The sequence below is a fragment of the Hemibagrus wyckioides genome, linkage group LG10 (assembly GCF_019097595.1).
Source record: "Hemibagrus wyckioides isolate EC202008001 linkage group LG10, SWU_Hwy_1.0, whole genome shotgun sequence".
Classification (NCBI taxonomy): domain Eukaryota; kingdom Metazoa; phylum Chordata; class Actinopteri; order Siluriformes; family Bagridae; genus Hemibagrus; species Hemibagrus wyckioides.
In genome coordinates, this window is record NC_080719.1 from 14232502 (window position 1) to 14258745 (window position 26244).

At 39.7% G+C, this 26244-nt stretch overlaps 1 protein-coding gene across 1 annotated transcript in view; it reads right to left on the reverse strand.

Annotated features, from left to right (window-relative positions):
- fbn2b (fibrillin 2b) overlaps window positions 1-26244 on the reverse strand; it is a 69270-nt gene that overhangs the window by 15088 nt on the left and 27938 nt on the right. The window contains exons 9-46 of the mRNA XM_058400433.1: window positions 22239-22364; window positions 18812-18964; window positions 17105-17281; window positions 16867-17013; window positions 16244-16363; window positions 15995-16120; window positions 15739-15861; window positions 14727-15002; window positions 14419-14472; window positions 13744-13869; window positions 13243-13368; window positions 12272-12388; window positions 11555-11692; window positions 11130-11180; window positions 10873-10998; window positions 10515-10742; window positions 10119-10244; window positions 9795-9923; window positions 9540-9665; window positions 9062-9187; window positions 8811-8933; window positions 8467-8592; window positions 8261-8386; window positions 8026-8148; window positions 7771-7893; window positions 6621-6746; window positions 6418-6540; window positions 5658-5780; window positions 4402-4563; window positions 4058-4126; window positions 3765-3890; window positions 2909-3034; window positions 2662-2811; window positions 1984-2055; window positions 1765-1890; window positions 1490-1615; window positions 1222-1347; window positions 893-1009 (exon numbers count right to left, since the gene is read on the reverse strand). Of these exons, the coding sequence (XP_058256416.1) occupies window positions 893-1009; window positions 1222-1347; window positions 1490-1615; window positions 1765-1890; window positions 1984-2055; window positions 2662-2811; window positions 2909-3034; window positions 3765-3890; window positions 4058-4126; window positions 4402-4563; window positions 5658-5780; window positions 6418-6540; window positions 6621-6746; window positions 7771-7893; window positions 8026-8148; window positions 8261-8386; window positions 8467-8592; window positions 8811-8933; window positions 9062-9187; window positions 9540-9665; window positions 9795-9923; window positions 10119-10244; window positions 10515-10742; window positions 10873-10998; window positions 11130-11180; window positions 11555-11692; window positions 12272-12388; window positions 13243-13368; window positions 13744-13869; window positions 14419-14472; window positions 14727-15002; window positions 15739-15861; window positions 15995-16120; window positions 16244-16363; window positions 16867-17013; window positions 17105-17281; window positions 18812-18964; window positions 22239-22364 (4914 nt within the window). The remainder of the gene's footprint in view (window positions 1-892; window positions 1010-1221; window positions 1348-1489; window positions 1616-1764; window positions 1891-1983; window positions 2056-2661; window positions 2812-2908; window positions 3035-3764; window positions 3891-4057; window positions 4127-4401; window positions 4564-5657; window positions 5781-6417; window positions 6541-6620; window positions 6747-7770; window positions 7894-8025; window positions 8149-8260; window positions 8387-8466; window positions 8593-8810; window positions 8934-9061; window positions 9188-9539; window positions 9666-9794; window positions 9924-10118; window positions 10245-10514; window positions 10743-10872; window positions 10999-11129; window positions 11181-11554; window positions 11693-12271; window positions 12389-13242; window positions 13369-13743; window positions 13870-14418; window positions 14473-14726; window positions 15003-15738; window positions 15862-15994; window positions 16121-16243; window positions 16364-16866; window positions 17014-17104; window positions 17282-18811; window positions 18965-22238; window positions 22365-26244) is intronic.

A 26244-nucleotide genomic window follows, 5' to 3' on the forward strand; every position in this document is an offset into this window, starting at 1 on the left:
AGAGACAAACACACTGAGCAAATAACAAACACTTAGAGAGACACAACATAACAACAGAGATAACTAACAAGCTCTCAGAGACAAACACACTGTCACAGACAGAACAAACCCTCAGAAACACAACAACAAAACATATAACTCTTTGATATGGGGAAGTTTTGAGCAGAAGCAGCTCATTTAAAACTTTGTTGAAGTAAAAATTTGTCTCCTGTGTCAGTGGTTTGTACATGACAAGTTGTGTTTTTTTGTCTTATCATCTTTGAGAACGAGAAAAAAAGAGAAGCTGGTGAGGGAACTACTGTTTAAAGCGACTATAACACTTATTACACTTTAATGGTAACTATAAATGGATGAAAAGTAGGATGTGTTATTCATAAAAAAATAAAACATTATTCTAGATTATTATATTATCAGCAAATTGCTTGTTATATGAGGAATCCAATCATTTGCTTTTAAGACGTTGCTTTTATAGGAAAATCAACAGTAACTCGTCTTCACCTCAGGCTTCATGACATCAGCACACTGTTTATTCTTTTCCTACAGCAGCACCATGTGTTGTGTTTTATTCATTACATAATTATCCATAGCTTTAGAAATCAGGGAGGATAGAGTCAGAGGGACATTTCATGCTGACATTTTCCATCTTTTCAGACATTAGTCATTATATAAACAATGGCAGATTACACAATGGCACAAATTCAAGTAGCATGTGTTTGCAGAATGTGCTCAGACTTTCCACATCCCTAGTAATGAAATGTGTTTGTTCATTTTTTCTGTTGTTTTGGGGCAATAATATAAAATCTTTGTAGCTCTGATGCTTTATTGTGTTGCCTCTTGATGGTTATTAGTAAAACAGTGTATATGTTTTTCTTCACCCTTATTAGATACTCACCCATGCAGTCGTTGTTGTGTGTGAGCTCAAAGCCTGGGAAGCAAAGGCAGTTATAGGAGCCCACAGTGTTCTTGCACGTCCCGTTTCCACACGGCTGTCTCTCACACTCATCAATGTCTGATAAAGAACGAGTGAATAAGAGGAAAAGAGAAGGTCAGAGAGAGATTAACACATGCATTCAGGTCATTATCTCATTATCTTATTATTGATCTGGGTCATGAGTGTTTGGCAAAAGCAGGACTGAAAAGCATTAGTCTAATCCAAAGTCACAAAGTCATGAAGTCAAATTCTTTTTCTTTTTTTTGAAGAAGAAGGAGACACACACTCACCCATGCACATGGTAAGGTCAGCTGTGGCTTTAAAGCCGTTGTGACACAGACAGCGGTAGCTGCCCTGTGTGTCGATACATTCACCATGGCTGCACACATTGGGAATTTCCAGACATTCATTACGGTCTGCAATAAAGAGAGTCCACACACATATCAAACATTTAACAAAAATTTGAAAAATGTAACTTGGAAGTGTGCTGCTAACCTACCTTACTCATCATTATATAAAATGATGGACCCTATGTGGCTTTTGTAAAAACAGACTCACCCACGCACGCTCCACTGGGGGACAGCTTGAAGCCGGGAGAGCACTCGCAGCGGAAACTGCCGGGGATGTTGTTGCAGTTGGCGTTGCGTTGACACAGGTTGTCCCCGCTGTTACACTCATCAATATCTTAGAAACCAATAGGGAAATAAAGAGGAACAGCAAGTGATACAATCAGTCACAGGAGATATAACTGTCATCTGATAGAACATGGTGTGTCTCCTTACAGAATGGACTGGCAGGTGTATGTGTATGCATGCTTGAATGTGTGTGTGTACCTTCACAAACCAGCAGGATGTTATTGTAGCTGAAGCCCATAGGGCACTCGCAGCGGAAGCTGCCTATCTGATTGATGCACGCTCCATGGGCACAGATCCCAGGAATCTCCCTGCACTCGTCAATATCTGGATTATGAAACACATTTCAGTTTACACATCATGTATTTGCCAAGCACGGCTTTATAAATTCTTGTCACTGATCTTTACTACGTGTCTTACCAATGGGTTTTCCAGTGTGGATATCAATGATAAAGCCTGGAGCTGGGTTCCCACACAGGAGCTCATACTCCGCTACACAAAGCATAACACAAATATTAGTGTGTAAGACACTGCAGCAGCAATTAGAGACAATCAGTGTATTTAATGTTGCTTTCCAAAATGGGTCCCTAGGTCTGGCAGCTGTTGTGGGCAGCATTTGTACACTATCCCATTCATAAAATGCTCTGAGGTTTAGTATTTCAGCCAAATATGAAGTCATGAATGCATGTTCCCATAATTCTGCTCCCCAGACCATGAAAGATTCCATAAACATGGCAAATCAAACTGCTGCTTAGACTGGGTATGTCTATAAATTACTAAAATAGCATAATATCATAGATTAGCCACCCATTTAGTTTCTCCAAATTTGTCTATTAAAATTTGTTTTTGAAAAAGGCTTAGAACAACTTAATACAAAGCCTTAATACAAAGATCCAAGATTCGATTCATAACTATTTTAAGAAGTAACACTTTTGGATGTTTTATGCTGGGTTAGTATTAACTTGACACAGATGTACTTGATGACTTTTAAGGGGATAAAATCTTTTTTCTGGATTTCCAAGTCAAGTCAAGCGTGATGCCCAAACCAAAAAACTAGAGAGCAGACAGCTATCTCTTCTAAAAAGTGAGGACACTCACAGGTAGCTGGAGTCGGACAGGGCTCACATGGCTTGTTCCAGGCTTTTCCCACATTGTAGGCACAGCAGCACATCTTCTTCGTCATGTTAAAGGACAACTCGTTCTCACACGTGTCATTAAAGTTATGGTAACACACGCTTTTCCTCATGTCTGTAAAAGAAAAGAGGACATCACAGAAGTGGTGAAATGACAATGCATAATTATGTAGGTGTTAGATTTCTGTTTTTTTGATAAATAAGTGCTTTACCCATGCAGTTGTTGCCACCATTGACCTGCATGTACTCAGGAGGGCAGACGCATGTGTAGTTGCCCAGTGTGTTGTAACAGGTTCCTGGGCCGCAGATGCCGATGTGAGTTGAGCACTCGTCAATATCTGGAAGAGCAGAATTGCAATAAAAGAAGTTATTGAGTGGCTGGAGTAATGATATCTTTTGTAAAATATCTTTTTTTTCTCTGGAACTGCAATGATGGTTCATTGTATCTCCTCTAATGAGAAACATTCAGTTCAAATTACATCCTGTTCTTTGTCAAACGTAATAGTGGGCTGATTGTTTTAGCCTTGTAGGCACTGAGATATCGATTTTACAAGCAGATGTTTCCTCTTGATTTTGGTAGGCTACAGATTTTACAGCTGTTAAAGAGAAAAAAAAATACTCAGACTGTCTATTTTCCTCACATTTATTACGAGGAGAAGAACGTTCATCAAAATGAGACTAATCCCACAATTTCCATTTTCTATCACAATGGATTTGACCAGGATGTTTGACAGCTGACCGGTTCAGGAGAGTTTTTAATCATTTTCATTTAGTATGAAATGGTAATTATCACTACCATTAAATTAATATAATATGATATAGGAATATAACATGGGGAATAAGTTGTTAATCCATTCATTATTTTATGGATTTTATTAAATTAATGTATTAAAAGAACATCATTCCTGAAATGATTTTGACCACAAAGTTACCTTGATCAATGCTATACCACTTTCTAAGTAAATTAATGTAAATGTAAGTATGAGGAATATTAACCTTTGGAATGATTTCTCCTTTAATAATTATCTTTAATTGGGAATGAGGGAAATGACTTTTTTGCACTGTCACCTTCACAGATACGTGTCTCCTCGTTAAGGAAGTATCCAGCAGGACATTCACACTGGAAACTGCCAAATGTGTTGACACAGTTGCCCCCCTGACACAAGCCGGGCAGTTCCTGGCATTCGTCTATGTCTGTTCAGAAGGAGAGAAAGAGGAACTATTAATGTGAGCATCAGAGTGGAGACAGTAAAGCAATTAGCAGCCAACGGTCACAGGCGTGGCAAGGATACTGCAGATATACACACATACTAATACGACAAGGACACTCAGAGCACACACACACACACTCTCTTTCTTACCCTCCAGGATGACTGTGATAGGATTTGGTCTGAAGCCTTCTCCTCCAGGACACAAAGTTTTGTATTCAGCTACATAGAGAGAGAATTTGATTAAAATTTTTTTTCATGATTTCACTACAAATAACACAACACATACACACGCACTGCCTATGTTTAAACGAGCCTTTCATACACCATAATAATTATAATGATGATAATAATAATAATAATAATGTTTTCACTTATTATATACTAATTTGTTTTATAATTATTATTATTAGTAGTAGTAGTAGTAGTAGTAATAGTAGTAGTATTTTATGACAGTTTTTGGTGGTGAGTTGTCTTGATCAGCTGAAAGAACGTACTAGAGTTGATTGGGGGACAGAGTTCACACGGATTTCCCCAAGCTCCACCCAGAGAGCAGCAACAGGACGCTCTCGACACGCCCACTCCAATCTCAGCGCTGCATGAAATGCCTCCATCACCCCGATCCAGCGTGTCCAGGAAACAGTTACCCACACGTGTGTCTAGAGATAGAAAGACAAAGTGGCAGAGAGACATGAACATACATTTAACTCAATTCAGTTCAACTTATTTGTATAGCACTTTTAACAATGGACATCAAAGCAGCTTTACAAAAGTATAACAACATTTTTAGGAAAAAAATTATAAAGTTTAAAGTTAAGTTACTATTTTATCCCTAATGAGCAAGCCTGAGGCGACTGAGATGATATGAGGAAGAAACCTTGAGAGGAACCGGGCTTGGCAGGGAACCTCATCCTCATTTGGGTGACACTGGACAGTAAATAATGTAAATGTAAATAATGTCCTTTCTACAACAGCAACCAAGAGCTCTTGAGGAACTAGTAGGTCACTGTAGTTTCCGAGTTCATTATAGACTTAGCACTAATTCCTTCCTGTCACAAGCTGACAGATGCAATGGCAGTTCAGGGACGGTAGCTCAGCAACTCAAATAGTATATTGCAAATCCTTTTGACCTATTCCATAGCCTTTTTATAACTAATGAGATCGTTCTGAATGAACATCTCAGGGCAGATAAGTGTGTAGGTGCCTCTTATTTTTGGCTGACACAGCTGGTTGATGTTGCACATTTCTATAGTCTAAGTGGAAATGAAAATGATAAAATCTACCATAATGTCTCTTTTATTCTAAAGAAGCAAAGAAGCACATTCTACATTACTGAATAAACACACACACACACACAAAATGTCCCTGCATCACATCTCATCTAGTGCATGTTATTCATAAGGAGTGCCAATACATTTAGAACTTGTGAACTTACCATACAGTATTTACATTAGCAGATGTGGAAAGTGACAGGTGACTTTAATTCTTGTGTATATTTCAGTGACAGCAAATGGCTATAGAATTCAGGGTTGTTTTTCTTTACATTTTTCAAAATAAATTGCCTCAATTTCAAATGATTAACTCCAGTCTTGTGCACGGGTTGTCCTTTGTGTTTAATAGATTTATTATAATATTGAAAACCGTGTCAATTGCACTAGCACAATGATATGGTCTTATGGCTTGCTGATGTAGGGAGAGATTTTACTCGTTGCTGTTTGGCTCTGTCATGTGGCTGATTGACTGACACACTTACCCACGCAGCCTACCCCTGTGGGATTGAGCTCAAAATCTGGAGGGCAGTTACACATGTAGCTTCCTGGCATATTCACACACAGGCCATTAATGCAGTTCACTGGGTCAGCACACTCGTTCACATCTGAGAGAGAGAGAGAGAGAGAGAGAGAGATGAGCTGTTTGGTGTGGAATATGTATTTCACTTGAGCTTTTCACCACCTACTATATGTCTGTGTGTGATAAAAAAAAAATCCAGCACAAATCCAAGACGTGGAAAATTTCTAATTCTAAGGTGATAACACCCTTTCAGTTTTTATGCAATAGTTCAATCAAAATGGTTTAAAATAAAAGACATTTAGTAGTCTGGTTTGAACCAACATAAGTTGGTTAAGGAACAATGTTAAATAAAGCACTTTTTGAGTCTTTTTTGTCACTGTAACTTGTTTTTGGTATTGTCTCTGACTTGCCTCTAATATAAAACAATCTTTGACAGCTGAAGGTTTTTGAAAATACTGAGTTGCTCTGCATTACAGTTCATGGTCAACAGAAAAATACTGACTCTGTATCCAGAACAAAAAGCAAACTGAAACTGGTCCTAGTTCCTTTTGTTGAAAAGAACAACAAATTGTGTTTTATATGTTTTGTAGCTTGTATGTACAACATACTGGACACCAGTGAAAGGTGCTGCTTTACATTATTTTATTAATGAGAATTGTTCTTAACATATATAGGGTGTGTATTACACTCCACCGTGACCAGTGTGCAGTACTTATTGTCACCTGTGCAGTTGCCTCCACTACGGTCCAGTTCGTATCCATCATCACACACACAGCGGAACATCCCGGGAAGATTCTGGCACGTTCCAAACACACAGATGTTCTGGAAGTTGCACTCGTCTATGTCTGTGTGTATACAAAAAAAAGTGAGTGTTTGCTGTACATGCATATAATTCGTGTGTGTGTGTGTGTGTGAGTGTGTGTACCCTGGCATGTCTTGCTGTCCTCAGTAGGAGTGAAGCCCATCTCACACTCGCAGCGGTAGCCTCCGGGAGTGTTCAGACACTGGCCGTTCTCACACAGGTTCACGTTATCTGCACACTCGTCTGTGTCTGAGAGACAAAACCAGATCGCATGAACTTTTACACATTTCTCTGTGCACAGCCTCATTTTGCATGACTGAATCAATAAGGGCGGAGCTACAGTTACACTGAATCAACCAATCACATGCTTGAGATGGAAGGAGTCTCCTGAGTCGGAACTTTTGTAACGCTTTCTGCTACAGGAAAGTCATCAGGAGGGAGACGTTTGCAAATAACATAAGCTGTGATTTTTTGTATCTTCAAAGACACAAATAAGAGGTTTATGAAGGACTATTTATGGCTGATATATTGCAAGTGATAACAGGAAATTAAACAGTATTTGAGGGAATTCTAGGCAAACTGCTGTGGTATAAAAGAAATTAAACCCTTCAGAATAATATGTATAAAATGAATAACTCCAGTGTGGTTACAATAACTCAGATTATTTACCTCTAACAGAACCCCCACCCCTTGCTAAATGCTAGCTAAGAAACTTATTTACTTGCAGAATAAATATGAAAGAAAAGAATATGTGCATAGATTTCCACGTTATATCTCTGTAAATATATGTACTGTATCACAACATGCACAGAATATAAACCCAATATAAGTGTTAATGTCAAAATATGTATCGTTATAAATACTTATCTATATGTAACATCACATAGCCACTGCTGGAAAGGTTAATGTTAAACTAAATGGGAAACGAGGTCATGTTAGATAGCTATAGTTGTTTAGACTAATGGTGCTAATTATAATGTGCATTTAATATCAGTATTTTATGTCAAGCAGCAGAAGTGAAATGGAGGTGAGGTCACATGTTCATGTTTGCAGCTGGCTGACTGGATTTAACTTAAACGCTGCCTGTGGTCCACTCAGCAAATTCAGGCTGTAAAGTTCTCTCTCCATGTGTGAAAGTTTAGTTTCCTAAACACAATTGGCCTAATAGTGTCCATTAACCATTTTCCATTACTACATAATGATTGTAATGGTAAATGGAGACAATTAGAAACAGTAAGCGAAGTGTTTTTCAGCTGATTGATGTTTCCTGTACCAGAGCAGGAGAAGCCGTCTCCGTTGAATCCCTCCTTGCAGGCGCAGCGGTATGTGCCGGGAGTGTTGACACAGTCAGCATTGGGGTTGCAGTTGTGGTCCTCTGTGGAGCACTCGTCCAAATCTACACACACAACCCACAGAGTTAGAACTTGAGACGAAAAGGAGCTTGTATCTAGCTGTAAAATGTAATAGAAATGATGATAGTGTGGAAGGTCCATTCTTTATCACAGTGTTGTGTAGCATAGTCCCTCACCTGAACATTTAATTCCATCTCCTTCCCAGCCGTCTCTACAGCGGCATTTAAAGCTCCCAGGTACATTGACGCAGGCGGCATGCATGTCACAGTTATGAGCACCGATCTCACACTCGTTGATATCTAGATTAAAACAAACAATGAATGTGGACTTTTAAAAAATCTAGTTATTTAAGTGGATTAAAAAGACATTACACACACACACACAAATAGGGAAACACACACACACACATACCTGTACAGCCAGTAGAGCCTTTCTTCACAAAGTATCCTAGCTGACAGTGACAGATGAACGAGCCCTTGGTGTTCTCACATTCACCATGCAGACAGATGTTGGGATTCAGGTCACACTCATTGACATCTTGAGAATTAAACAGGTATAAGTGTTAGACGGTGAGGGAATAACTGAGCATGATGTGTGTATGTGTAGTGTTTTCTCACCCACGCAGGAGCGCATGTCCATGGAAGCCATAAAGCCGTCGTAGCAGAGGCAGCGGTACTCTCCGGGGATGTTGGTGCATTGACCACCATCACAGATATCCGGAGTGTCCTCACACTCATCGATGTCTGATCAAAAAAAAAGACAGGACATGTCATTGTGTGTGTATATGGGTGACCGTGTTTGCATTGTCTACACTACCATTACACACATGGATATGTGTGTGTGTGTGTAATTACAAGCACAGGTCAGGCATTCAGAGTATATGGAGGTCATTGTATGTTTGGTTATGTGTCTGTGCATATACACAGTGTGTATTTTTTTTTGTGTATATATGATTGATTACCAGCACAGGTCCTAAGGTCAGGCATCAGGGCATATCCCTCACTGCAGCTGCACTCGTAGCTGCCCTCTGAGTTTGTACAGTGTGTATCACAGCCTCCGTTCATGATTGTGCACTCATCAATATCTACCAAAACACACAAACTTCGTCAACAACATACTCACAAGTTTTACTGCTTTCAAATATATACAATGTACTATATTCCAAGTCTTGTGTGTGTGTGTGGTGTAAAAGTGTGAATGCTAGTCACTTACCCACACAGCCCTGCCGGTCAGGAGTCACCTGGTAGCCTGTGTTACATGTGCAGTGGTAGGAACCCACCAGGTTCACACACTTGCCATTCCTGCAGAGGTTGTTACTTAACTCACACTCATTCACATCTGTAGGGTTAAAAGAGGAGAGACTATTGTTTGAGAGACTTATACTTACATAAGTATAAGTGGATAAAAAAGCATGACACGTCATTCATCTATGTTTGGAATAAAACACTTCAGGATGTGGAAAATAATCAGCTTTGGGGTGATAACAGTAACTCCACTTCACATCAGGTTGCTGATCAGGCCTCATCGGATCACACTACCCTGTTGTTGATTATTTTCCTGTAACTGCACACTCCCAAGTGTTTTATTTCCTACTTAATGCAGAACCAGAATATATATTTCTTGAAAATATAAAAAAATAAAATAAAAAAAACTTTGTGTGGTGGTATTGTGACATTTCGGCTGTTTCTACCTTCACAGGCGGAGCCCTCAGGGCTGAGCTGGTGACCTTGGGGGCATTCGCACTCATAACTGCCCTCAGTGTTCAGACATGTACCTCCACGACATAGCAGAGGATCCCGCTCACATTCATCAATGTCTGAGAGAAACAGAGAGAGTGGTGGGAGAGAGAAAGCAAGAGATAAGAGTGGATGACAGATGTTATACATTTTTACAGACAAACTTGTATGTACAGGGTAATGAGCGTGTGTGTGTCTGTGTGTCTCACCCATGCAGTTCTTCATCATCATAAAGCCACTCTCGTAGCCATCGAAGCACTCACACTCGAAGCTGCCAGGTGTATTCACACACGTACCCTGACCACATAGGTCCGGAGAGATAGCACACTCATCAATGTCTAAGAAAGAATGAAAGAAATATTACAAAAAGGTACAGAGCAAAAAATCTATTTAGAAATATCTTGCTAGAGATTGTGTGTGCTTGTGTGTGTGTGTGTGTGTTTTGACCTTGGAGATATTTGACAGCTTCCCATAAGGAAAACTGTTTCTTTACACACAAAATAATGCATGTGTGTATGTGTGTGTTTGCCCACCTGTGCAATTCCTCTGCTCCATGGTTGGCGCAAAACCATTGTTACAGCGACACTTGAAACTGCCAATGGTGTTCCGGCATGTTCCGTATGTACACAGGCCCTTAAACACTTTACATTCATTCACATCTACCAGAAGAGAGAGAGAAAGGAAGCAGAGTTATACTGCAGTACATATACAGTTGATTATGCTTGTGCATACAATAAAATAAAAACAATTTATTGCAAATAACAAGTTTAAATAGAGACGAATTTCAGGTGTCATTTATTTAAATATGTCTTACAAATAAAATATAAATGAACATTATTAGAATCTGGAAGCTGACATGTTTCGAAGACTCAGTCATGACAACACGCACTCCATATGTCCAAAAAAAAACATTTTATTTATAGTAACACCTTTGTAGAAGGGTCTGCCTGTGATGATGTCTCCTCTGTTGGCGAAGCCTGTGCCTCGAGGGCAGATGCTCTTGTACTCTGGGGTACCAGGTTTAGGGCAAGCCTCACAGTCTGCACCCCACGCTTCACCCACCGAGCAGCAGCACATGTCTAGACGATAACGGCCTGGCACTGGCTCGCCACACTCATCCTCATCCCACTTCAGGTAACACTGCTCACTGCGGATATCTGAACACAAACAGATCACAGCTGATATAAACAGTATATACACTATACACTATAAACTGAATGCTGTATATTACTTTTGCCTCCAGTCACAGCTAGTAAAAATGAATGAAATATAAAGTTGCATTCTCACCGACGCAGGTGCGGCCACTCTCGTCCAGAGAGAGCCCCTCAGCACATTCGCAACGGAATGAGCCGTGTGTATTCACACAGCGTCCGTTAGTGCACACACCCGGGAAGACCTCACACTCATTAATGTCTGACAGAAGGACAGAGATAGAGCCTTGTTCAGAAACTTTCTTGTGTATAGTTAAACTTGGAGTTAAGTAATATGCTGGCAAAGACTGTATGTATATGTCCAGCAAAATGAGCAAATTCAAGATATCGTACCTTCACACACAAGTCCCTTCTTCCGAGTGAGACCACGGGGGCAGTGAGTGTCTGCAGAAGAGGAAACAGCTGTTATTACATCTGGGCTGAACAGTATTGTGTTACTGTGTGCTGGTTTTGTGTTCTATGTCATGACTGCAAGCTAGCTTTAAAACGTAAAGTGGAAAAAAATGTTAATAACAGAATTGAATAGAAAATGTAAATGTTATAAAGATAGCTAAAATTCCTTTCTGTGTTCCTGTGGATTATTTTGGTTCTCTTTTTGGTTACTGTTTAAGTATTAAGAGGTTTCATTTAAATGGGAAAAGCTCTACTGAGCAACATATAGAAATCTTTATGATTTTACAGTTGTGTTATACGTTTCTCTTTGCATCTCTGTGTATATCTGTGTGTGTGTGTGTGTGTGTGTGTAGATGTTTACTCACTCGCTTCACATATTTCACATGGACTTCCCCATGCTGCACCCAGAGTGGAGCAGCACTCCGATTTGAGTGTGGCTCCGTTGATATTCACCTCACAGTGACCGTCTTGAGCATGTAGCCAGCAAGTACCCTTCATACTCTCTGTATGAAAAAATGAAAAACAGAACAAAGTGAAATTCTGAAAATGTGTGTATATTTGACTGTGTAGTACTGCTGGTATTGTCAGAAATTGTAACAATACCAATTTAATAATCTCTCCTTTACAGGGACTTGTATTTGCATCACTGAATAAATAATAATCCATAAGTAATGGATAAAAAAACCCTTGCTATGTCATTCCTTAGAAAATTTAAAATTAAAACTGATTTTAATTGCTATGGTATAACACTTATTAACTTATGGTTGCGCCATCATCCTGTCATGGCTTATTTGCCTACAAGAGCCAATAACAACTCTCCGTGAATATAAAGCCAATTTGCCAATAAAACAGTAAATCCATGTGTTTTATTCATTATATATCTTTAGCTGACAATATAATGTGACATAATTTATGTTCAATAGTTTATACATAATCCATGCAATATCATTGGTCAGTTATTGCTTTTCTAAAAATCTGCCATCCTTTTAAAAGTGATTACACGTAAATGATTTGGTGGTGGATGAGTAAAAAAAAAAACATTTAGCATGAGCATAATACTTCAGAAACACAGATGTTCTTACCCACGCAGATGGTGTTGGAGTCGAGTCTGCTGCCGTGAGAGCACTCGCAGGTGAAGGAGCCGGCCACGTTCCGGCAGATTCCATTGATGCAGGGGCTAGACTCACACTCGTTAATGTCTGAAAGACAGAGAAACGATTACGATACTGAGGCTGTGTTTGTCTGTCTGGATAAAGCAGACATGGAAAAGATGTGTATCTAGCACATAGACCTTAAGACAAATACATCAAGTGAACACATCCGAAATAAATGACAAACGATCTAACATTTCTCATTGCCAGATTATTCAAACATAATAGGACACCATTCATTTTAAGCTTAAAATCACAAGTGTCTCATTTGATTATTTCCAGAAATAAATGTTGAAAATAAACAAACCTATCTGCCAATAGAATATGATGGATTAAGGATCTAAAAAAAGAAGTAATAATCTTATCTAATTAGGAGAACTTTGAGTTGAATTTGCATATACGTAAAATACAGTATTTTTCTTGCTAAGATATTGCTTTTATTTTTCTTGCAGTAAACAATTAGAGCTAGGCAATATGGAAATATAATATTGATATCAACTGATAAACTATCAAAACATAATTTTAAGATATTGTGAGTATCATTCACGCATACTACTACTCTACCAGAAGCATTCTGTGGATCAGGAAGACATCTGGCACATCCTGCTAGCTCTATAACAGTCAAGTCTGCATTTTATTATGTCCAGTTTCAATAAACTATAATCCTGTTGTCACTTCCTCCTTTAGTCAGACAGTTCTTACATTACCAGCTGCAAAGCATAAGCACAAAAAGATGCTCTTGCACGCCAGTAGAAAAAGTCAAGAAACAAATGTGGCAATTATAAATGACTGAAAAGCAAAAAAACTGAGAGAAAACCCGCCTTAAAGAGTCATCGCTGACATTTCACATGAGCTACACATGCAGACTGGGTTGTAAAAAACAGTGAAGTTGTGAAAGTCACCTTCACACGTCTCTGAGTCAGCTTTGAAGATGAAACCTTTGGGGCAGGAGCAGGCATAGCTACCAGGCGTGTTCCTACACTGGCCGTTATCACACAGCAGCCGGTTCACCAGACACTCATCCACATCTGGAACATTACAGAAATCCACCAATGAATATCAATGAGCACAAAAAAATGTGTAGTACCTCAGTTTTATTACTAAGAGTGTTGACATTTCATGAAAGAAAGGTTTATTATCATTGAGAAGTGGTGTGCCTAACAAATAACTACATGTCTGTATGTGTGTGTGTGTGTGTGTGTGTGTGTGTGTAAATTGTAAATTCTAAGAATAAAGATTGCAAAACTGATATATTGTGTAAATATAATAAAATAATGAAAATAATATCGGAATGTTTTTACTGATGCAAAAAGGAGCCCCTGGGAAGTCTGTGTTTCTACTAAAATGACTGAAACTCAACACAGTTCCTGTAGCTCTGAAAGCCAGACAGGCATATCACTCACCCACGCAGTTCTTGCCACTGGTGTCGGACTCCCAGCCGAAGTCGCAGATGCAGCGGTAGCTCCCACGCAGGTTCTCACACACCCCGTTTTTGCAGATGTCCGGGTTCAAACCACACTCGTTGATGTCTGAAAAGCAAGAGATGTGTAAAAAAATAAAATAAAAAATCTGGACGTGTATGGTCTGTTGACCTGGCATTCATTAACGTTTTTGGATTGACCAAAAATAATTAGGCAAGTTTTTTTTCCTTTAAAATAAATGAACTCCCTAGATGTTTATCAACAATTCTTGGTAGATTAAAGATCACCAGTGTTGCCTGATGTACTGCTAACTGGATCACTACGTGCTTTTTAAACACAGCGAGAGGAGTATGACATGACAGCTAAAGAATTCTACAAGTCCTGCATTCACTTACAATTTATTTGTACATATTCTTTTCCCATATTTATTCTTTTAGGAAAACAGAAAAAAGCTCCAGAGCACGCATCTGAACCAGAGAACAAGAAGAACGGAGCCGACTCTGTTCATTCTCAATAGTGCTATATTGGGTATGTTTTCATTTTCATAAAAATTAGATTACAAGCTTTCATTTCCAATTTCATTTTGAACTTGTTTTGGAATTGGAACGTACATGGTTCGTGAGTGCATCATGTGTCAGTGTGTATTTATAAACTCACCTCTTCCATCTATCGTCATGCCAATACCACTGCTGCACAGAGCCTGGAACTCAGCTGGGGAGAACAGGGGCTCAGTGAACTTTATAAATCTATCACACACATCAGCTCAAGGCTATGATATCAGTGTTTATACAACAAGCACCGTATAATCTTTTCCAGTATTGTTTTAAACCAGATGAGAATAGAAATATTAACAAATTTGTCTTGCCATACATTTCTCTCATAGATAAATGAACATATTTTATTCAGTTCCACATCTGGATTAACTAGGGATTTTATACTTTAAAGCAAAAATCTGGTTGTTTTACCCGAGTTGCGAGCAGGGCAAGCTTGACATGGCTGACCAAATCCATGCTCAGGACTGGCACAGCAACACTCCGACTTGGTCACGGCACCAGGGAACGGCCGCGAGCATGAGCCCATCTTGATGGCGCCGTAGCAGGTGGTGCGCATGTGTGTGTCCACACAAACACGACCATCCAAGTCAATGGCCAGCCCGGGTGGGCACTCACAGCGGAACGAGCCCTCGGAGTTCAGACAGCGGCCATTCATGCAGATACCAGCCGTCTGGCATTCATTGATGTCTGTGAGATTAAAAGGAAGCAGGGGGTTCATGAGACAGGCTCATTTCGAGATCCAAATGGCACCTGCTGCATGTGTGTCAGTCAGGGAGAATTTTCTGCTATATGCTAAAATTATATTCTATAGTCTGCTTTCTCCCATCATGAATCTGTCAGACATATGGAGTCTGCTCAAGAAATCTTCAAATAGCATGTGAAGCCAATTTGCCAGGAAAATATTCATGATATTCCACTACTAGAAAAAGAGCTTAGACAAGGTTTAGAAGAACATGACCAGCATGAAAGAAACAACAGAGTGTACTATATATCACAACATATCACAGCATGTATAAATAACAACAAATGATCACATAATAATTACTAAAATGTGTGTGAAATGTGTGTTTACATTGTATTAAAAAGGTGTGTCATATTATATATATAATGTGCACTAAACATATACTGTGGGCTTCTTAAGCCTATTGAACTTATTCATGTTGAACTTATTGATCAGTCATTCATCAGCCAATCATTTGGCTTTAGTATAGAGATTCTCCTGGACATCAGATCAGTTGTGTTACATAAGGATTCCTGTGATTAACTCCAATTTCTGCAAATGGACCTAATCTCTTAGGTCCATTTTGATCAATAAAAGTTTGCAAACAAAATGAATCGCTTTAAAAAAAACATGAGTAATATCATGAATTTAGGTTCATTGATTTCCCAAGCCGATAGAAGACCCCAAGCTGCTTCTGCTCACCGACACAGTAGCGTCCGTTTGGAGCCAGGGTGAAGCCAGGTTTGCAGATGCACTTGAAGCTGCCGTCCTCGTTGATGCACATGCCATTCAGACACATGTTGGTGGTCGCACATTCATCATGATCTGAATTATAAAAGAATCACAGACAACACTATCAACATAGCAAATAACAAGAAGATACTCAGCTAACTGTAAAGGTTAGTGCAAGACGGTGAATATAAAGCATCTTAAGGGTGTGAGGAGTTTGCATCCTCACCTATACAATTCTTCCCATCAGGACTGATCTCAAAGCCAGCATTGCAGATGCACTGAAAGCTTCCTTCTGTGTTCACACAGCGGCCGTTGCGGCACATGATTCCGTTTACGATGCACTCGTCAATATCTGAAACAATAAACATTAGGAGAGGATGTTAAGATTTTATTGCATGTGCATCTGGATCAATGTCTTGTGAATATGCAGTGTCGGAGAGTTCTCCTACATATGAAAGCATTTTATAACTCATACCGATGCAGGCCTGCTTGGTAGGGGTGCCCTGATACCCCTCGTGGCACTTGCAGTGGTATGAACCTGGGGTGTTAATGCAGTCTCCGTTCACACAGGGGTTACTGCTACACTCGTCCACATCTGCAAGAGAAAGAGGAGGATATAATCTCATAACCTAAAAGGCCTACAGATGGCAGCAGAGGAGAGGAGAGAAGAGAAGAGAAGAGAAGAGAAGAGAAGAGAAGAGAAGAGAAGAGAAGAGAAGAGAAGAGAAGAGACGAGACGAGACGAGATGAGACGAGACGAGACGAAACTCTGCTTTACATCAGACTGTATTACATCACCCTGTTACTGTTTATTTTCCAGTAAGAGTATGTCCACAAGAATTTTATTTCTTATATAACTTCATCTTGAAGCTACACAGTTTCCTAGAAAATGTTCAAAATCTCTTGCATCATTCTTTATTTGCTTCTTACAAATGTATTGGAAACCTATAAAGTTGCACAAAGCCAGTATCAAATTCAGATAATTCTATGTATCAAGTGACATCATTGGTTCCAAATGTTCAAGCAGTAATGGGTACAGTACAGGGTATGGGTACAGGTCCACTGGGAGGTGTGTTTATATGACTATGCATTTGTTACCTGTACACTGGCCAGGCCCCTCCTGACTGTAGCCCATGTTACACTCGCAGCGGTAGCTGTTAGGGGTGGGAATGCAGCGGCCGTTCAGACACAGATTGGGGAAATGCTTACACACATCGATGGTTGTGCTGACATTCTGAGGCAGGACTGGAAACCAAACAACAGGACAGAGTGATCAATCCAAGACAATGCTTTTAACTATACATAACACAACACATCAGACACAACATAAAACTACCTATAATTGGACGTGTGTCAGGCTTGTTCCAGTCTCCTCCATTCCCGTTGCCATTTCCATTGCCGTTGCCGTACCCATGCCCATTCTGTCCAGGATGCTTGTGACCATTAAACATATTAATAGTCTCTCTGCCGGTGGTGAAGGGAATTCCCTCAATGCACAGCCTCCGATATTCATCTAAATGTACAGAGAACAATTTTTACATTGTGTAATCTGTAGCCTGCTACTACTGCTTAATAGCCAGCACGAAAACAACGGTTCCAAAAGGTCCTGGAGTTTTGTATGTATCCAAAAACATATTTTTTTCATCCTATTAACTATCCAACAAAATGTGTAGCATATGTGAACTTCAACTCCTTTGTAGGTGCTGAGAAAATCTGGCAGTATTGCTTTGGGCTGTATTGTTGAAAATTTGGATCAAAACACTGGATCTAAAACTTTGGATCAAGTGTAAAGTTGTTTTTAATACGTATTATCATTTTTGTATATTTGAAACATTTTTTTGACAATAACTGGCCTTAGAAATGTGTTAATCCTGCATACTTTGTTAAATGTATACCACTGTAATAAAATGCAATAATACAACCACAACCCCTGAGGATCCCCAGACCCTAATTTCAGAACAAGGGCTTTAGAGAATCTGAAAACAGCTAAGGTTTTTCAATATGAGTCTGAATGACATTAAAATGTGTGATGATTCTCAGCCTTTGTTTACTTATTGGTGTTAGTAACTTTGTTAGAATTTCTCTTGGTGCTTTCTTTGTAACTCCCCATAAATAGAGAAAGAGAGTGGCTTAGCGGGTAGACTGTGCTACACACACACACACACACACATGCAGACAGAGGCATGAACTTGAACTTGACAGAGCGAAAGCTGTGAATCCTTTTATTATTTAGTTTTCTTGGGATTTTTTTTTTTTTGGAAATGTGCTGAAAAGGGTGGACTGTATGAACGTACGCCTGTCTCCACCCTCAACTGGCAGCACTTTACAGAAATGATGTATTTTAATCCCATTCCTCATCTTCCTCACCTATGGCTATGAAATTGTCTCACTGTAATTAAACATGTAGGATAAAATATATACAGGGAACATTATATTTATCTAATGAAATCCTCCAGCTCTTTTTGATTAGTGTAGTCTATCCAGCTTTAGGTTACCTCCCCTTTGTTTAAACAATGAAATGCACCTCTTTTTACCTAATTCAAATTCACTGATAGCAGTTTGCATGTGAATAAGTAGAGTGTGTCTATGAATATATCTATTAGCATAAACAGAACCACTGGCCTTGGCTGGTGAGCATATGTGTTTTCTGTTAGATGGCAAAGCATGAAGGCCATGGACGGAGATGAACCGAAGGAAAAGAGGCCTATCACAGACTTTGGCAAACACTCAGTCTGTACATTCCTGTGGCTCATACATAGACTCTTACAAGCTTGAAGCCAAAGAGATGGCTAGGAGTTGGGTTAAAAAGGGAAGTATTTAAAAAGCATAGAATGTCCGAGGATGGTTTGTGAATCCCTGGTTTTCTCACTTTAAGTGTCTGTCCAGAGCATTTACACTACCCACACTGGTTTGGAGTTATTTTTTTTGTGTGAATTTCAATTTGTGTGGGTTTGAATTCTATTTTTTTTTTTGGCTGGTTGTTTTTTGTTGTCTTATTGTGAGATCTTGTGTGCATAAATTGACATGTATTCCGTAAACTCACCAGAACCCCGAACTGGACACATCTCTGGGAGGTGACCCATGGCCCAGCAGCGACCCGTATCACAGCAGCACTGCATCTTGGTGTATTGGCCTGTCATTTCCATCGCACAACGGCCATTAGCCAAGGAGGCGAAACACATACCCAGTCTCTGATCTGAAAAAGAAATACAAATGAAAAGAGAGTCACAGACAGAGCAAAAATTAAGGATTAAGGAACCATACATAAATCAGTCCAAACATTTCATATGAAGAACTTTAAAGGTACCGCGTCATTTTTTAAAACAGCTTTAAGAACTGTAATAATAATAGACTTCCAAAAATACTTATCTGCAATAGTGTTATGTAATATATTTGGTTAGTTTCTGTATTTTTGCTTCTGTTTATTTTTTCTGGAGTGTAGGGGGTCGGTGGTTTGGTTGTAAATAAAAAGATAGGGAAGCATGTCACCCATATTTTCTGGATATCTGTTGACACTGATCACAAAATTGCTTCAAATCTCATGTCATTGGACTATGTGAATATGTTAGTCACTCTTAACCAAGTCTAGCAGAGGTATATGTCGGAAAATGTGTATGAACAATAATGAAGAAGCAATGCTTGTTGAAATTCTCCAACTGCATGTTCCAGCTTTAACATGATCTTTTGTCATTAGACAGCTCAGCTAGTAGGCTACAACTTAAGAAAGAGTTCTTAAAGAGTGACTGAAAGAGAAATAAGAGAAAACCAATATAAAATCAAGCCAAGAGATGGAAAGAGATGAAAGAAATACTATGAGAAAACCCAGACAGAAGAAAAGCATATATGCCAGCTACATGGTTCATCTATTGCCAAACACACTCATTTTCACACTTTCTTCTAAATGTGATGAGTCACATCCAGCTTTAGAATTCTGAGGTCCTTGCTCCAAGATTTCCAAGTACTGGCTTTCTCCAGTGAGTATTTACAGGAAGTCAGGTTCATGTGTGCCCTTCTCATGGCCAGCTTCCAGGAAGCCCCTTTATGAGGCAAAAGCTGGAGATGTCAAGATGGGGTTAGAAAATCAACATAGTTTTGAAAGCAAACCAAAAATGGCTCTGTGACTGAAAGTTTCCCCTGGTCAAGGTCAAAGAATGGGGCTGAAGTGTTTAGCGGAGCTTGTGTGTTTAGAGAGAGAAAGCACAAGCATGCAGGAGGGGTGGCGCATGTCGATTAGCCAGTCTAATGAGACAGCGCTCTGAAATTAATCAGTTCCATGTGGAGCACTCATGACCAGTTCCAGTCAACATAGGCAGCCATCTATCTGGAGGCTAAACTGCTCATTTTAAACCCAACCAGCCAGCCCACTGGGACACGGTGGGGCAGAGAGAAATGTAGCTCAGGGGGCATGAGGGGTGGAGGCACAGGGTTTTTCTGCAAAGGCCGTGACGGAGATGATAGCCGTAATTGGAACCAGATCTTTTTATTTCTATAAACACAATTGCAGCCTTTCTCTTTTCCCTTCCCTGTTTTATTCTTTTTTCTCGGTGTGGGATTTCACAGTATGACACAGAATTGGCATAATTAGTGTGGCATAACTTTTTTTCCAGCTTTCTCCAGAGCTAGTAACAGGCAATTCCTACCTCTATTGCACAACAGCTTCACATCTGGAAAAGTGAAACCTACCATGTGCTTCTTCTGACATATCACGCTACCTCATCTTTTCAAACAGCTTGTCATGCAATTAAGTAGCAGGGTATATGGAGCACTCAGTGTCCTACATGAGCTGGTAGACATTAATGGTTGCTTAAGCTCACTGTAATAGGGAGGAAAGGAATGTCACCAAAACAGCCGAGACAGTTATGCTCTGTTGGACTCTAGTTATCTTAATATCGAGATATAAACTTGCGATCTTCCAATGATGGAGCAAAACCAAAAGCAGTGGCACCACCCTAGACCATGACAACTTTGCTATGTTCCCCCATGCTAAAGCACTCATAGCCTGCATAACAAAGTGAAGGTGATTTCTGGGGCATCCCATATGAAACACAGTTTGCACTTCAGGATTTTAGGCAACAAATCTGTGTCAGGTTAGTTGGGTCCAAGAGAACTCTAAGTATCTCTACAAACAGACAGGTCACGTGTATAGTAGGAAAAGACTATTCTGGAATATATGACAGTACATTGCCTAAGCCTTCATAAATTTGCTCGTAAAAATCATTTAGTTCAGAGGTTATGATGGTGTGGTGGGAAAGTGAGAAAATGGCTGTCTCCTAAAGAGGGAAAAACCTATAGGGAACGAACAAGGAATAGAAAAGTAGAATTAAACTGCAATAAAATAAGAAAGGACCAAAATAAAGCCGGAGAAAGAAGAAGTATTTAGAAAGTCAGTGAGTCAGAGAACAACCCCATGCCAGAGTCAACATCTAGCCTTAGTGTAAAGAGGAAATAGCAGTCTTGTGTCTCCCTGCTGAGCCCTGGACTTCTACTCCCCTGAGACTGCACTGTAGCAGTCCAACTTCCCAGTACTAACAAGACCTGTTTTTGGATTAGTCCACATTTGCAGGCCTGAAACTTTCCCAAAATAAATCCAATCGTTTGCTATCCACTCACTGTTCCCATATCAGTCCATTACCAGTCAGTCTGGAATGTCCACATCGTCTCTCTAAAGATATACAGTGGACAATAATTCTATTTCCACAACCCCATAATCCTTTGTTTCAGCTTTGGGAATGGGAACAAAGCATTTTTTTTAAACATCTGCTGCCAGAAACATAATTTCACTGGTCCCTGTTCTACATGACCCTCATTTAGGGAATATTTACCATAACGTGTTCACCTGAACTGGTCCATGTGATCCATACAACCTCCCCTGATTTTGTGTGATTGCACAACTAAAAGAAGTCAGTGATGCAAGCCATTAAAAAAGACATTCCTCACAGACGGCAGATGACGAATGGGTACAGGCGAATACGACTTCTCCATTATAATAATCACCTACTTCCTGCGTTCAGACAGACAGATCTTTGAGAAAGAGTTCAGTGGGTTTGCTCAGGAATGAAAGAGCCTTCAGGAGATGCTTATATCCATTAACACCTGTTGGTGCTTTGCAGCAGATGTGGAGCTGAGTCATACATACACACACTCCACGTGCCTGGGCTTGCAGGGGATGACCATAAGCCAAAAGGCCAAATGACTCATGCTGGCAGAGGGAGAGTGGTGCCAGATGTCAGGCAGGTGTGTTTGTATGTGTGTACCTGTATGTACATGTATGTACACGAATGTGTGTGTGTGTGTGTGCTAAGACTGACATACATATTTGGACTCACCTGTGCTGTTAACAGTAGGTGCCTCATTAGGTCAGGAAGACAATATGTGTATCTGTTTGTGTGTCTTAACTAGTCATTAGTACCATTTTTGTCTGATGTTGTAGCCAGAATTACAGGTCAGGGAGAGTGTGTGTGATGTCTTACCTATACATCTGGACCCATCTGTGCTGGTGACGAAGCCACGAGGACAGGTGCAGACATAGCTGCCAGCAGTGTTGGTGCAATCTCCCCCATCACAAACCCCAGGGATAGTGGAACATTCATCCACATCTGGAAAAGTAAAACAAAATAACAATAAAAAGCTGGTCGTATGGAACCCTGAGACACACTGGAATTTTTTTTTTTTTCAAATCTAATGTTTATACTTTCATTTTGCATGAAAGGTGGTACAGATGTTACAGATGTACAGACTAGATGACCAGGACTAGACTTAGGCTCCCCTGATCTTCATTTTCTACAATTCTCCAAGACACACCAAGCCAACATTTTGAAATTAGCTCCAAAAAAAGGCTAAATGATGATCACCCCCACTGCAAAAGCTGATGCAAAAGCTGATGTGCATTTTCTGTCCAGGATATTACTCTTCAAACCAGAATGCGGCACTAGTCTATATTCATATAAAAAAAATGTAAAAAAATTTTTTTTTTAAAAAAATAAGTAAGGTAAAGATTCACTACAGAACATGTGGTGAACAGACACCAGCAAGGTACTGGCTGGTACCCTGCAAATTATACTGGCAATGCTGAGCCATAAACTTTCAATAAGTACTAATGAATTTGGTGTATCCCGCCTCTAAATAAGAGTAATGGCAAAATAAATAGCCGTGTATTCCAATAGGACGTCATCTTAATGCCTGTATACACAGCTGTCTCAGCTTGGTTGTAAAAAAAACAGAAAGGCAGCAGACTCAGCTCGTCATCCAGTCTTCAGTGGCACTAGTAGACGGTTCATTGAGGCTTTTCTACTCTGCTGAACCTCTGACATTCATTTCCAGGACATTTATAATCCTTGCTGCTCTGAGTGCATTGGATGATGTAAACCAGGAGACGGTTTAAGAGCTGCAGGTGTGGATATGGGTTTTCCCCACTCTCGCATGGCAGCACCTACAAGACTGGTTTCAGCAGAAAATAACTGCAGTTTGGTGCCATATTTTATGTGGATGGGAGTGTGTGTGTGTGTGTTTACGCGGAATGGGAAAGTAAAGCAGCGAGCAGCATGAGATGGAAAAAAATATGTATATATCTAAAATGTTGCATTTATTTTTAGGCGTGGATATAGTCTGGGTGATGACTGATTCTGTCATTCAATAACATGTGTGTCGATGTTGCAGTATTGTAAAAATAGTATCTGTGTAAGTAGCAAGCCAAGGAACCGCGGAGTCACTCCATTAGTGTTGGTTTAACAGGCATGATAAGAGTCCGGCTAAATAAATCTGACGTCCTGTGAACCAGCCCAGACTTTACACTGGCCAGACAAGAGGGTGTATGCTAAGGGAAATGACTGCCACCTGAACAAACTGTGAGTGCTGTGTGTATTATCTGGGTATACTTTCTGAGTGTGTGTGTCTACACATCTGATTAAAAATTGCTTCTTACTGAGCAGCAGTTCAATTCTCAAATCTGGCTAATCGGAAGGTGTTAATTAACATCCTATTACAGCAGCTTTGACAATAGTACAGGCTGTAATTCAAATCATATGTTTATATTATTTTGCTCGTCCTACTGAAGTAGTCTTCAAAGTAATAGTATGTTTTCTGCCATGGGAATATCTTCAGGACAGACGAGTTTGAGCTTTACGTTTTCTCAGTAAAATAAACAAGCTAGAAAGATCAAGAGAGAAAAATTCCATTCTTAAATCCATTTTTAAATCAAACAACTAGAAATTGCATCTGTTAGCAATCACTGTGTTAATAGACAAATGAAACACTTTTCATTAAATAAAATAAACACAATTTGCTGTTATAGGAAAATAGTCCACTTCAGGGTGGGATCACACCATCCCACTGTGGATTATTTTCCCGCGTGCCCAGAAGTGTTTTATTCCTAATATATACAACACGTTCGCATGCTTGCCTGCGTGTCGGCTCGAGGTCCTTCTACACGACCATTTTTGAGCACCCTTTGCGGCTACGCCATTCCAGATGTAAACGATTCTATGTTCAGCGCTAACAGATGGCCCGTTGCCAGCACCCTGTATTTACACGAGGAGAATGAGAGAGCAAAACAAGGGGGGAAAAAAAACAACTGAAGACCAACACTAACGTGACCAATATCTGTGTCTTGCTGCCTTTCACTCCTTGTTGCAGTTGTAGACTTCAATTAAAAATAACTCCATTTTTGGTGTGGTAGGATGCAGCACACTCATTAGTGCCTGTGAAATATAGCTTTTAGCCGCCAGTGGCAGTAGAGCAAGACTTCCTTCCTTAGAAATTGCCTGTTTAAGCTGCAAGTAGAGTTAAGAGGCATAACCTGAAGGTGCCTGAGGGTACACATCTCTGCAGTTCAACGCTGTCTTGTAATTAGCTCAGCTGCTCCACGTAAGCAGCTCATGTGTGACACCGGCTGAGTTCTCACAACCTAAACGTGGTTTTTCCAACAAGGCACTGCAGCTCAGTGACCTTTTAGTCTCCCATGTCCACCTTCTTTCCACTTCTTTTTCTCTATCACTACAATTAGGTTAGGAAGCAATTGTGTAAATTAGATTTTTGCATAGACAATGTGTTTGTGTATGTGTTTGTGTGTTAACGTCTATCACTCGCTTTCTCTCTTACTTTCTATGCCCTTCCTGTAACCTTGATAAAAATTCAAAATAGCCGAGTCAGACAATGCACCGGATTCTTCTCAAGCCTCTCATCAGTCAGCAGTGTACAGAGGTTAATTTAATGACACTGAGAACACGTGGATCTCTGAGGACAGTCTGGGTTTAGAAGAACATGTCTTTCACTTTACTTAAAGAATGTGAAGGCACAGGATCAGGTTATAAAACTATAGCTGTATATCGATGTTTAACACTAATAGAGATATTAGTTTAAAATATATATTAAAAAAAGTATTATATCATCAGTACAACAACCATGTTAATTTTTTCAGCTCAGTGAAGAAAAAGTATTTTTCAACCTGTATGAAATGTGGTGAAGATATCCTATTGTATATTGTATTTCTGGTTTATGGAGGTGGAAATAAACTTGCTAGTCAATATTGAGACAGGATGCATATTTTTGTCTTGTACACCAAATCATGTGCATGATTAGTGCATCATGTATCCAGCTAACAACAAACGCAAAGCTAACAAAGGTTTAAATTTAAGTACATGGTCAATTAATATTATTATTTTTAGCCACAAAAATGGGAAAGAGCAGTTACATGAGAGACTACATAATGCTAGACAAGCCTATTCTTCACCCTACCACATCTCTCTCTCTATCTCTTTCTCTACCCCCCAAAGGCTATGGTAAGATCTATCAGCTTTTACCCCCCTCTAGACTCCACTTGCATGCTTGTTTTCACTTTTCATTGTTTAAATTCCAACCAATTTAAGTCAATGCAAATTAACCTACCCCAAAGCAGAAACAGACACAAAGTGAGGAAAAACCCTAAAGCCTTAAACATGTTGGCTAATGAAATGGCAAACAATGCTGAGAAACAGAGCTGCATTCAGCTGGCTATCTGATCATGATAACAAATGCATTTCAATAGCATGGTGTGCTTTGGTGAAGTCTGATGATAAGCAAACAACTTAATTATGTCCGATTCTTAGAAGCATGCACCAAAGATAATCACTTTACTTTTCATCTTCTCATGTAACACCAAGACTTATCGTTTAGTAGAATCTCGAGTAATAGAAGCCAAGTTACATGATAATTGGATTCTGGGAGCAAAGCCACGTCTGCCATGGACCACAAACTGCACAGGCTCCACCTCGCCATCTTACCAAAACACTTAGCTTTCGGTGAACTTCCACTGCAAAATCTCATTGCTTAATCAGCAATTAATCAAACTTTGCTTTTTTCATTTTTTCAGCAGACTCACTACTTAAAAAACATGCTATAAATAAATAGAACTGTTATCTTACTGACATCCGACATCCATTGAGCTGTCTATATGAATTTTGCACTATATGGCTTTCATCACATCCTGACTTTTTGATATTT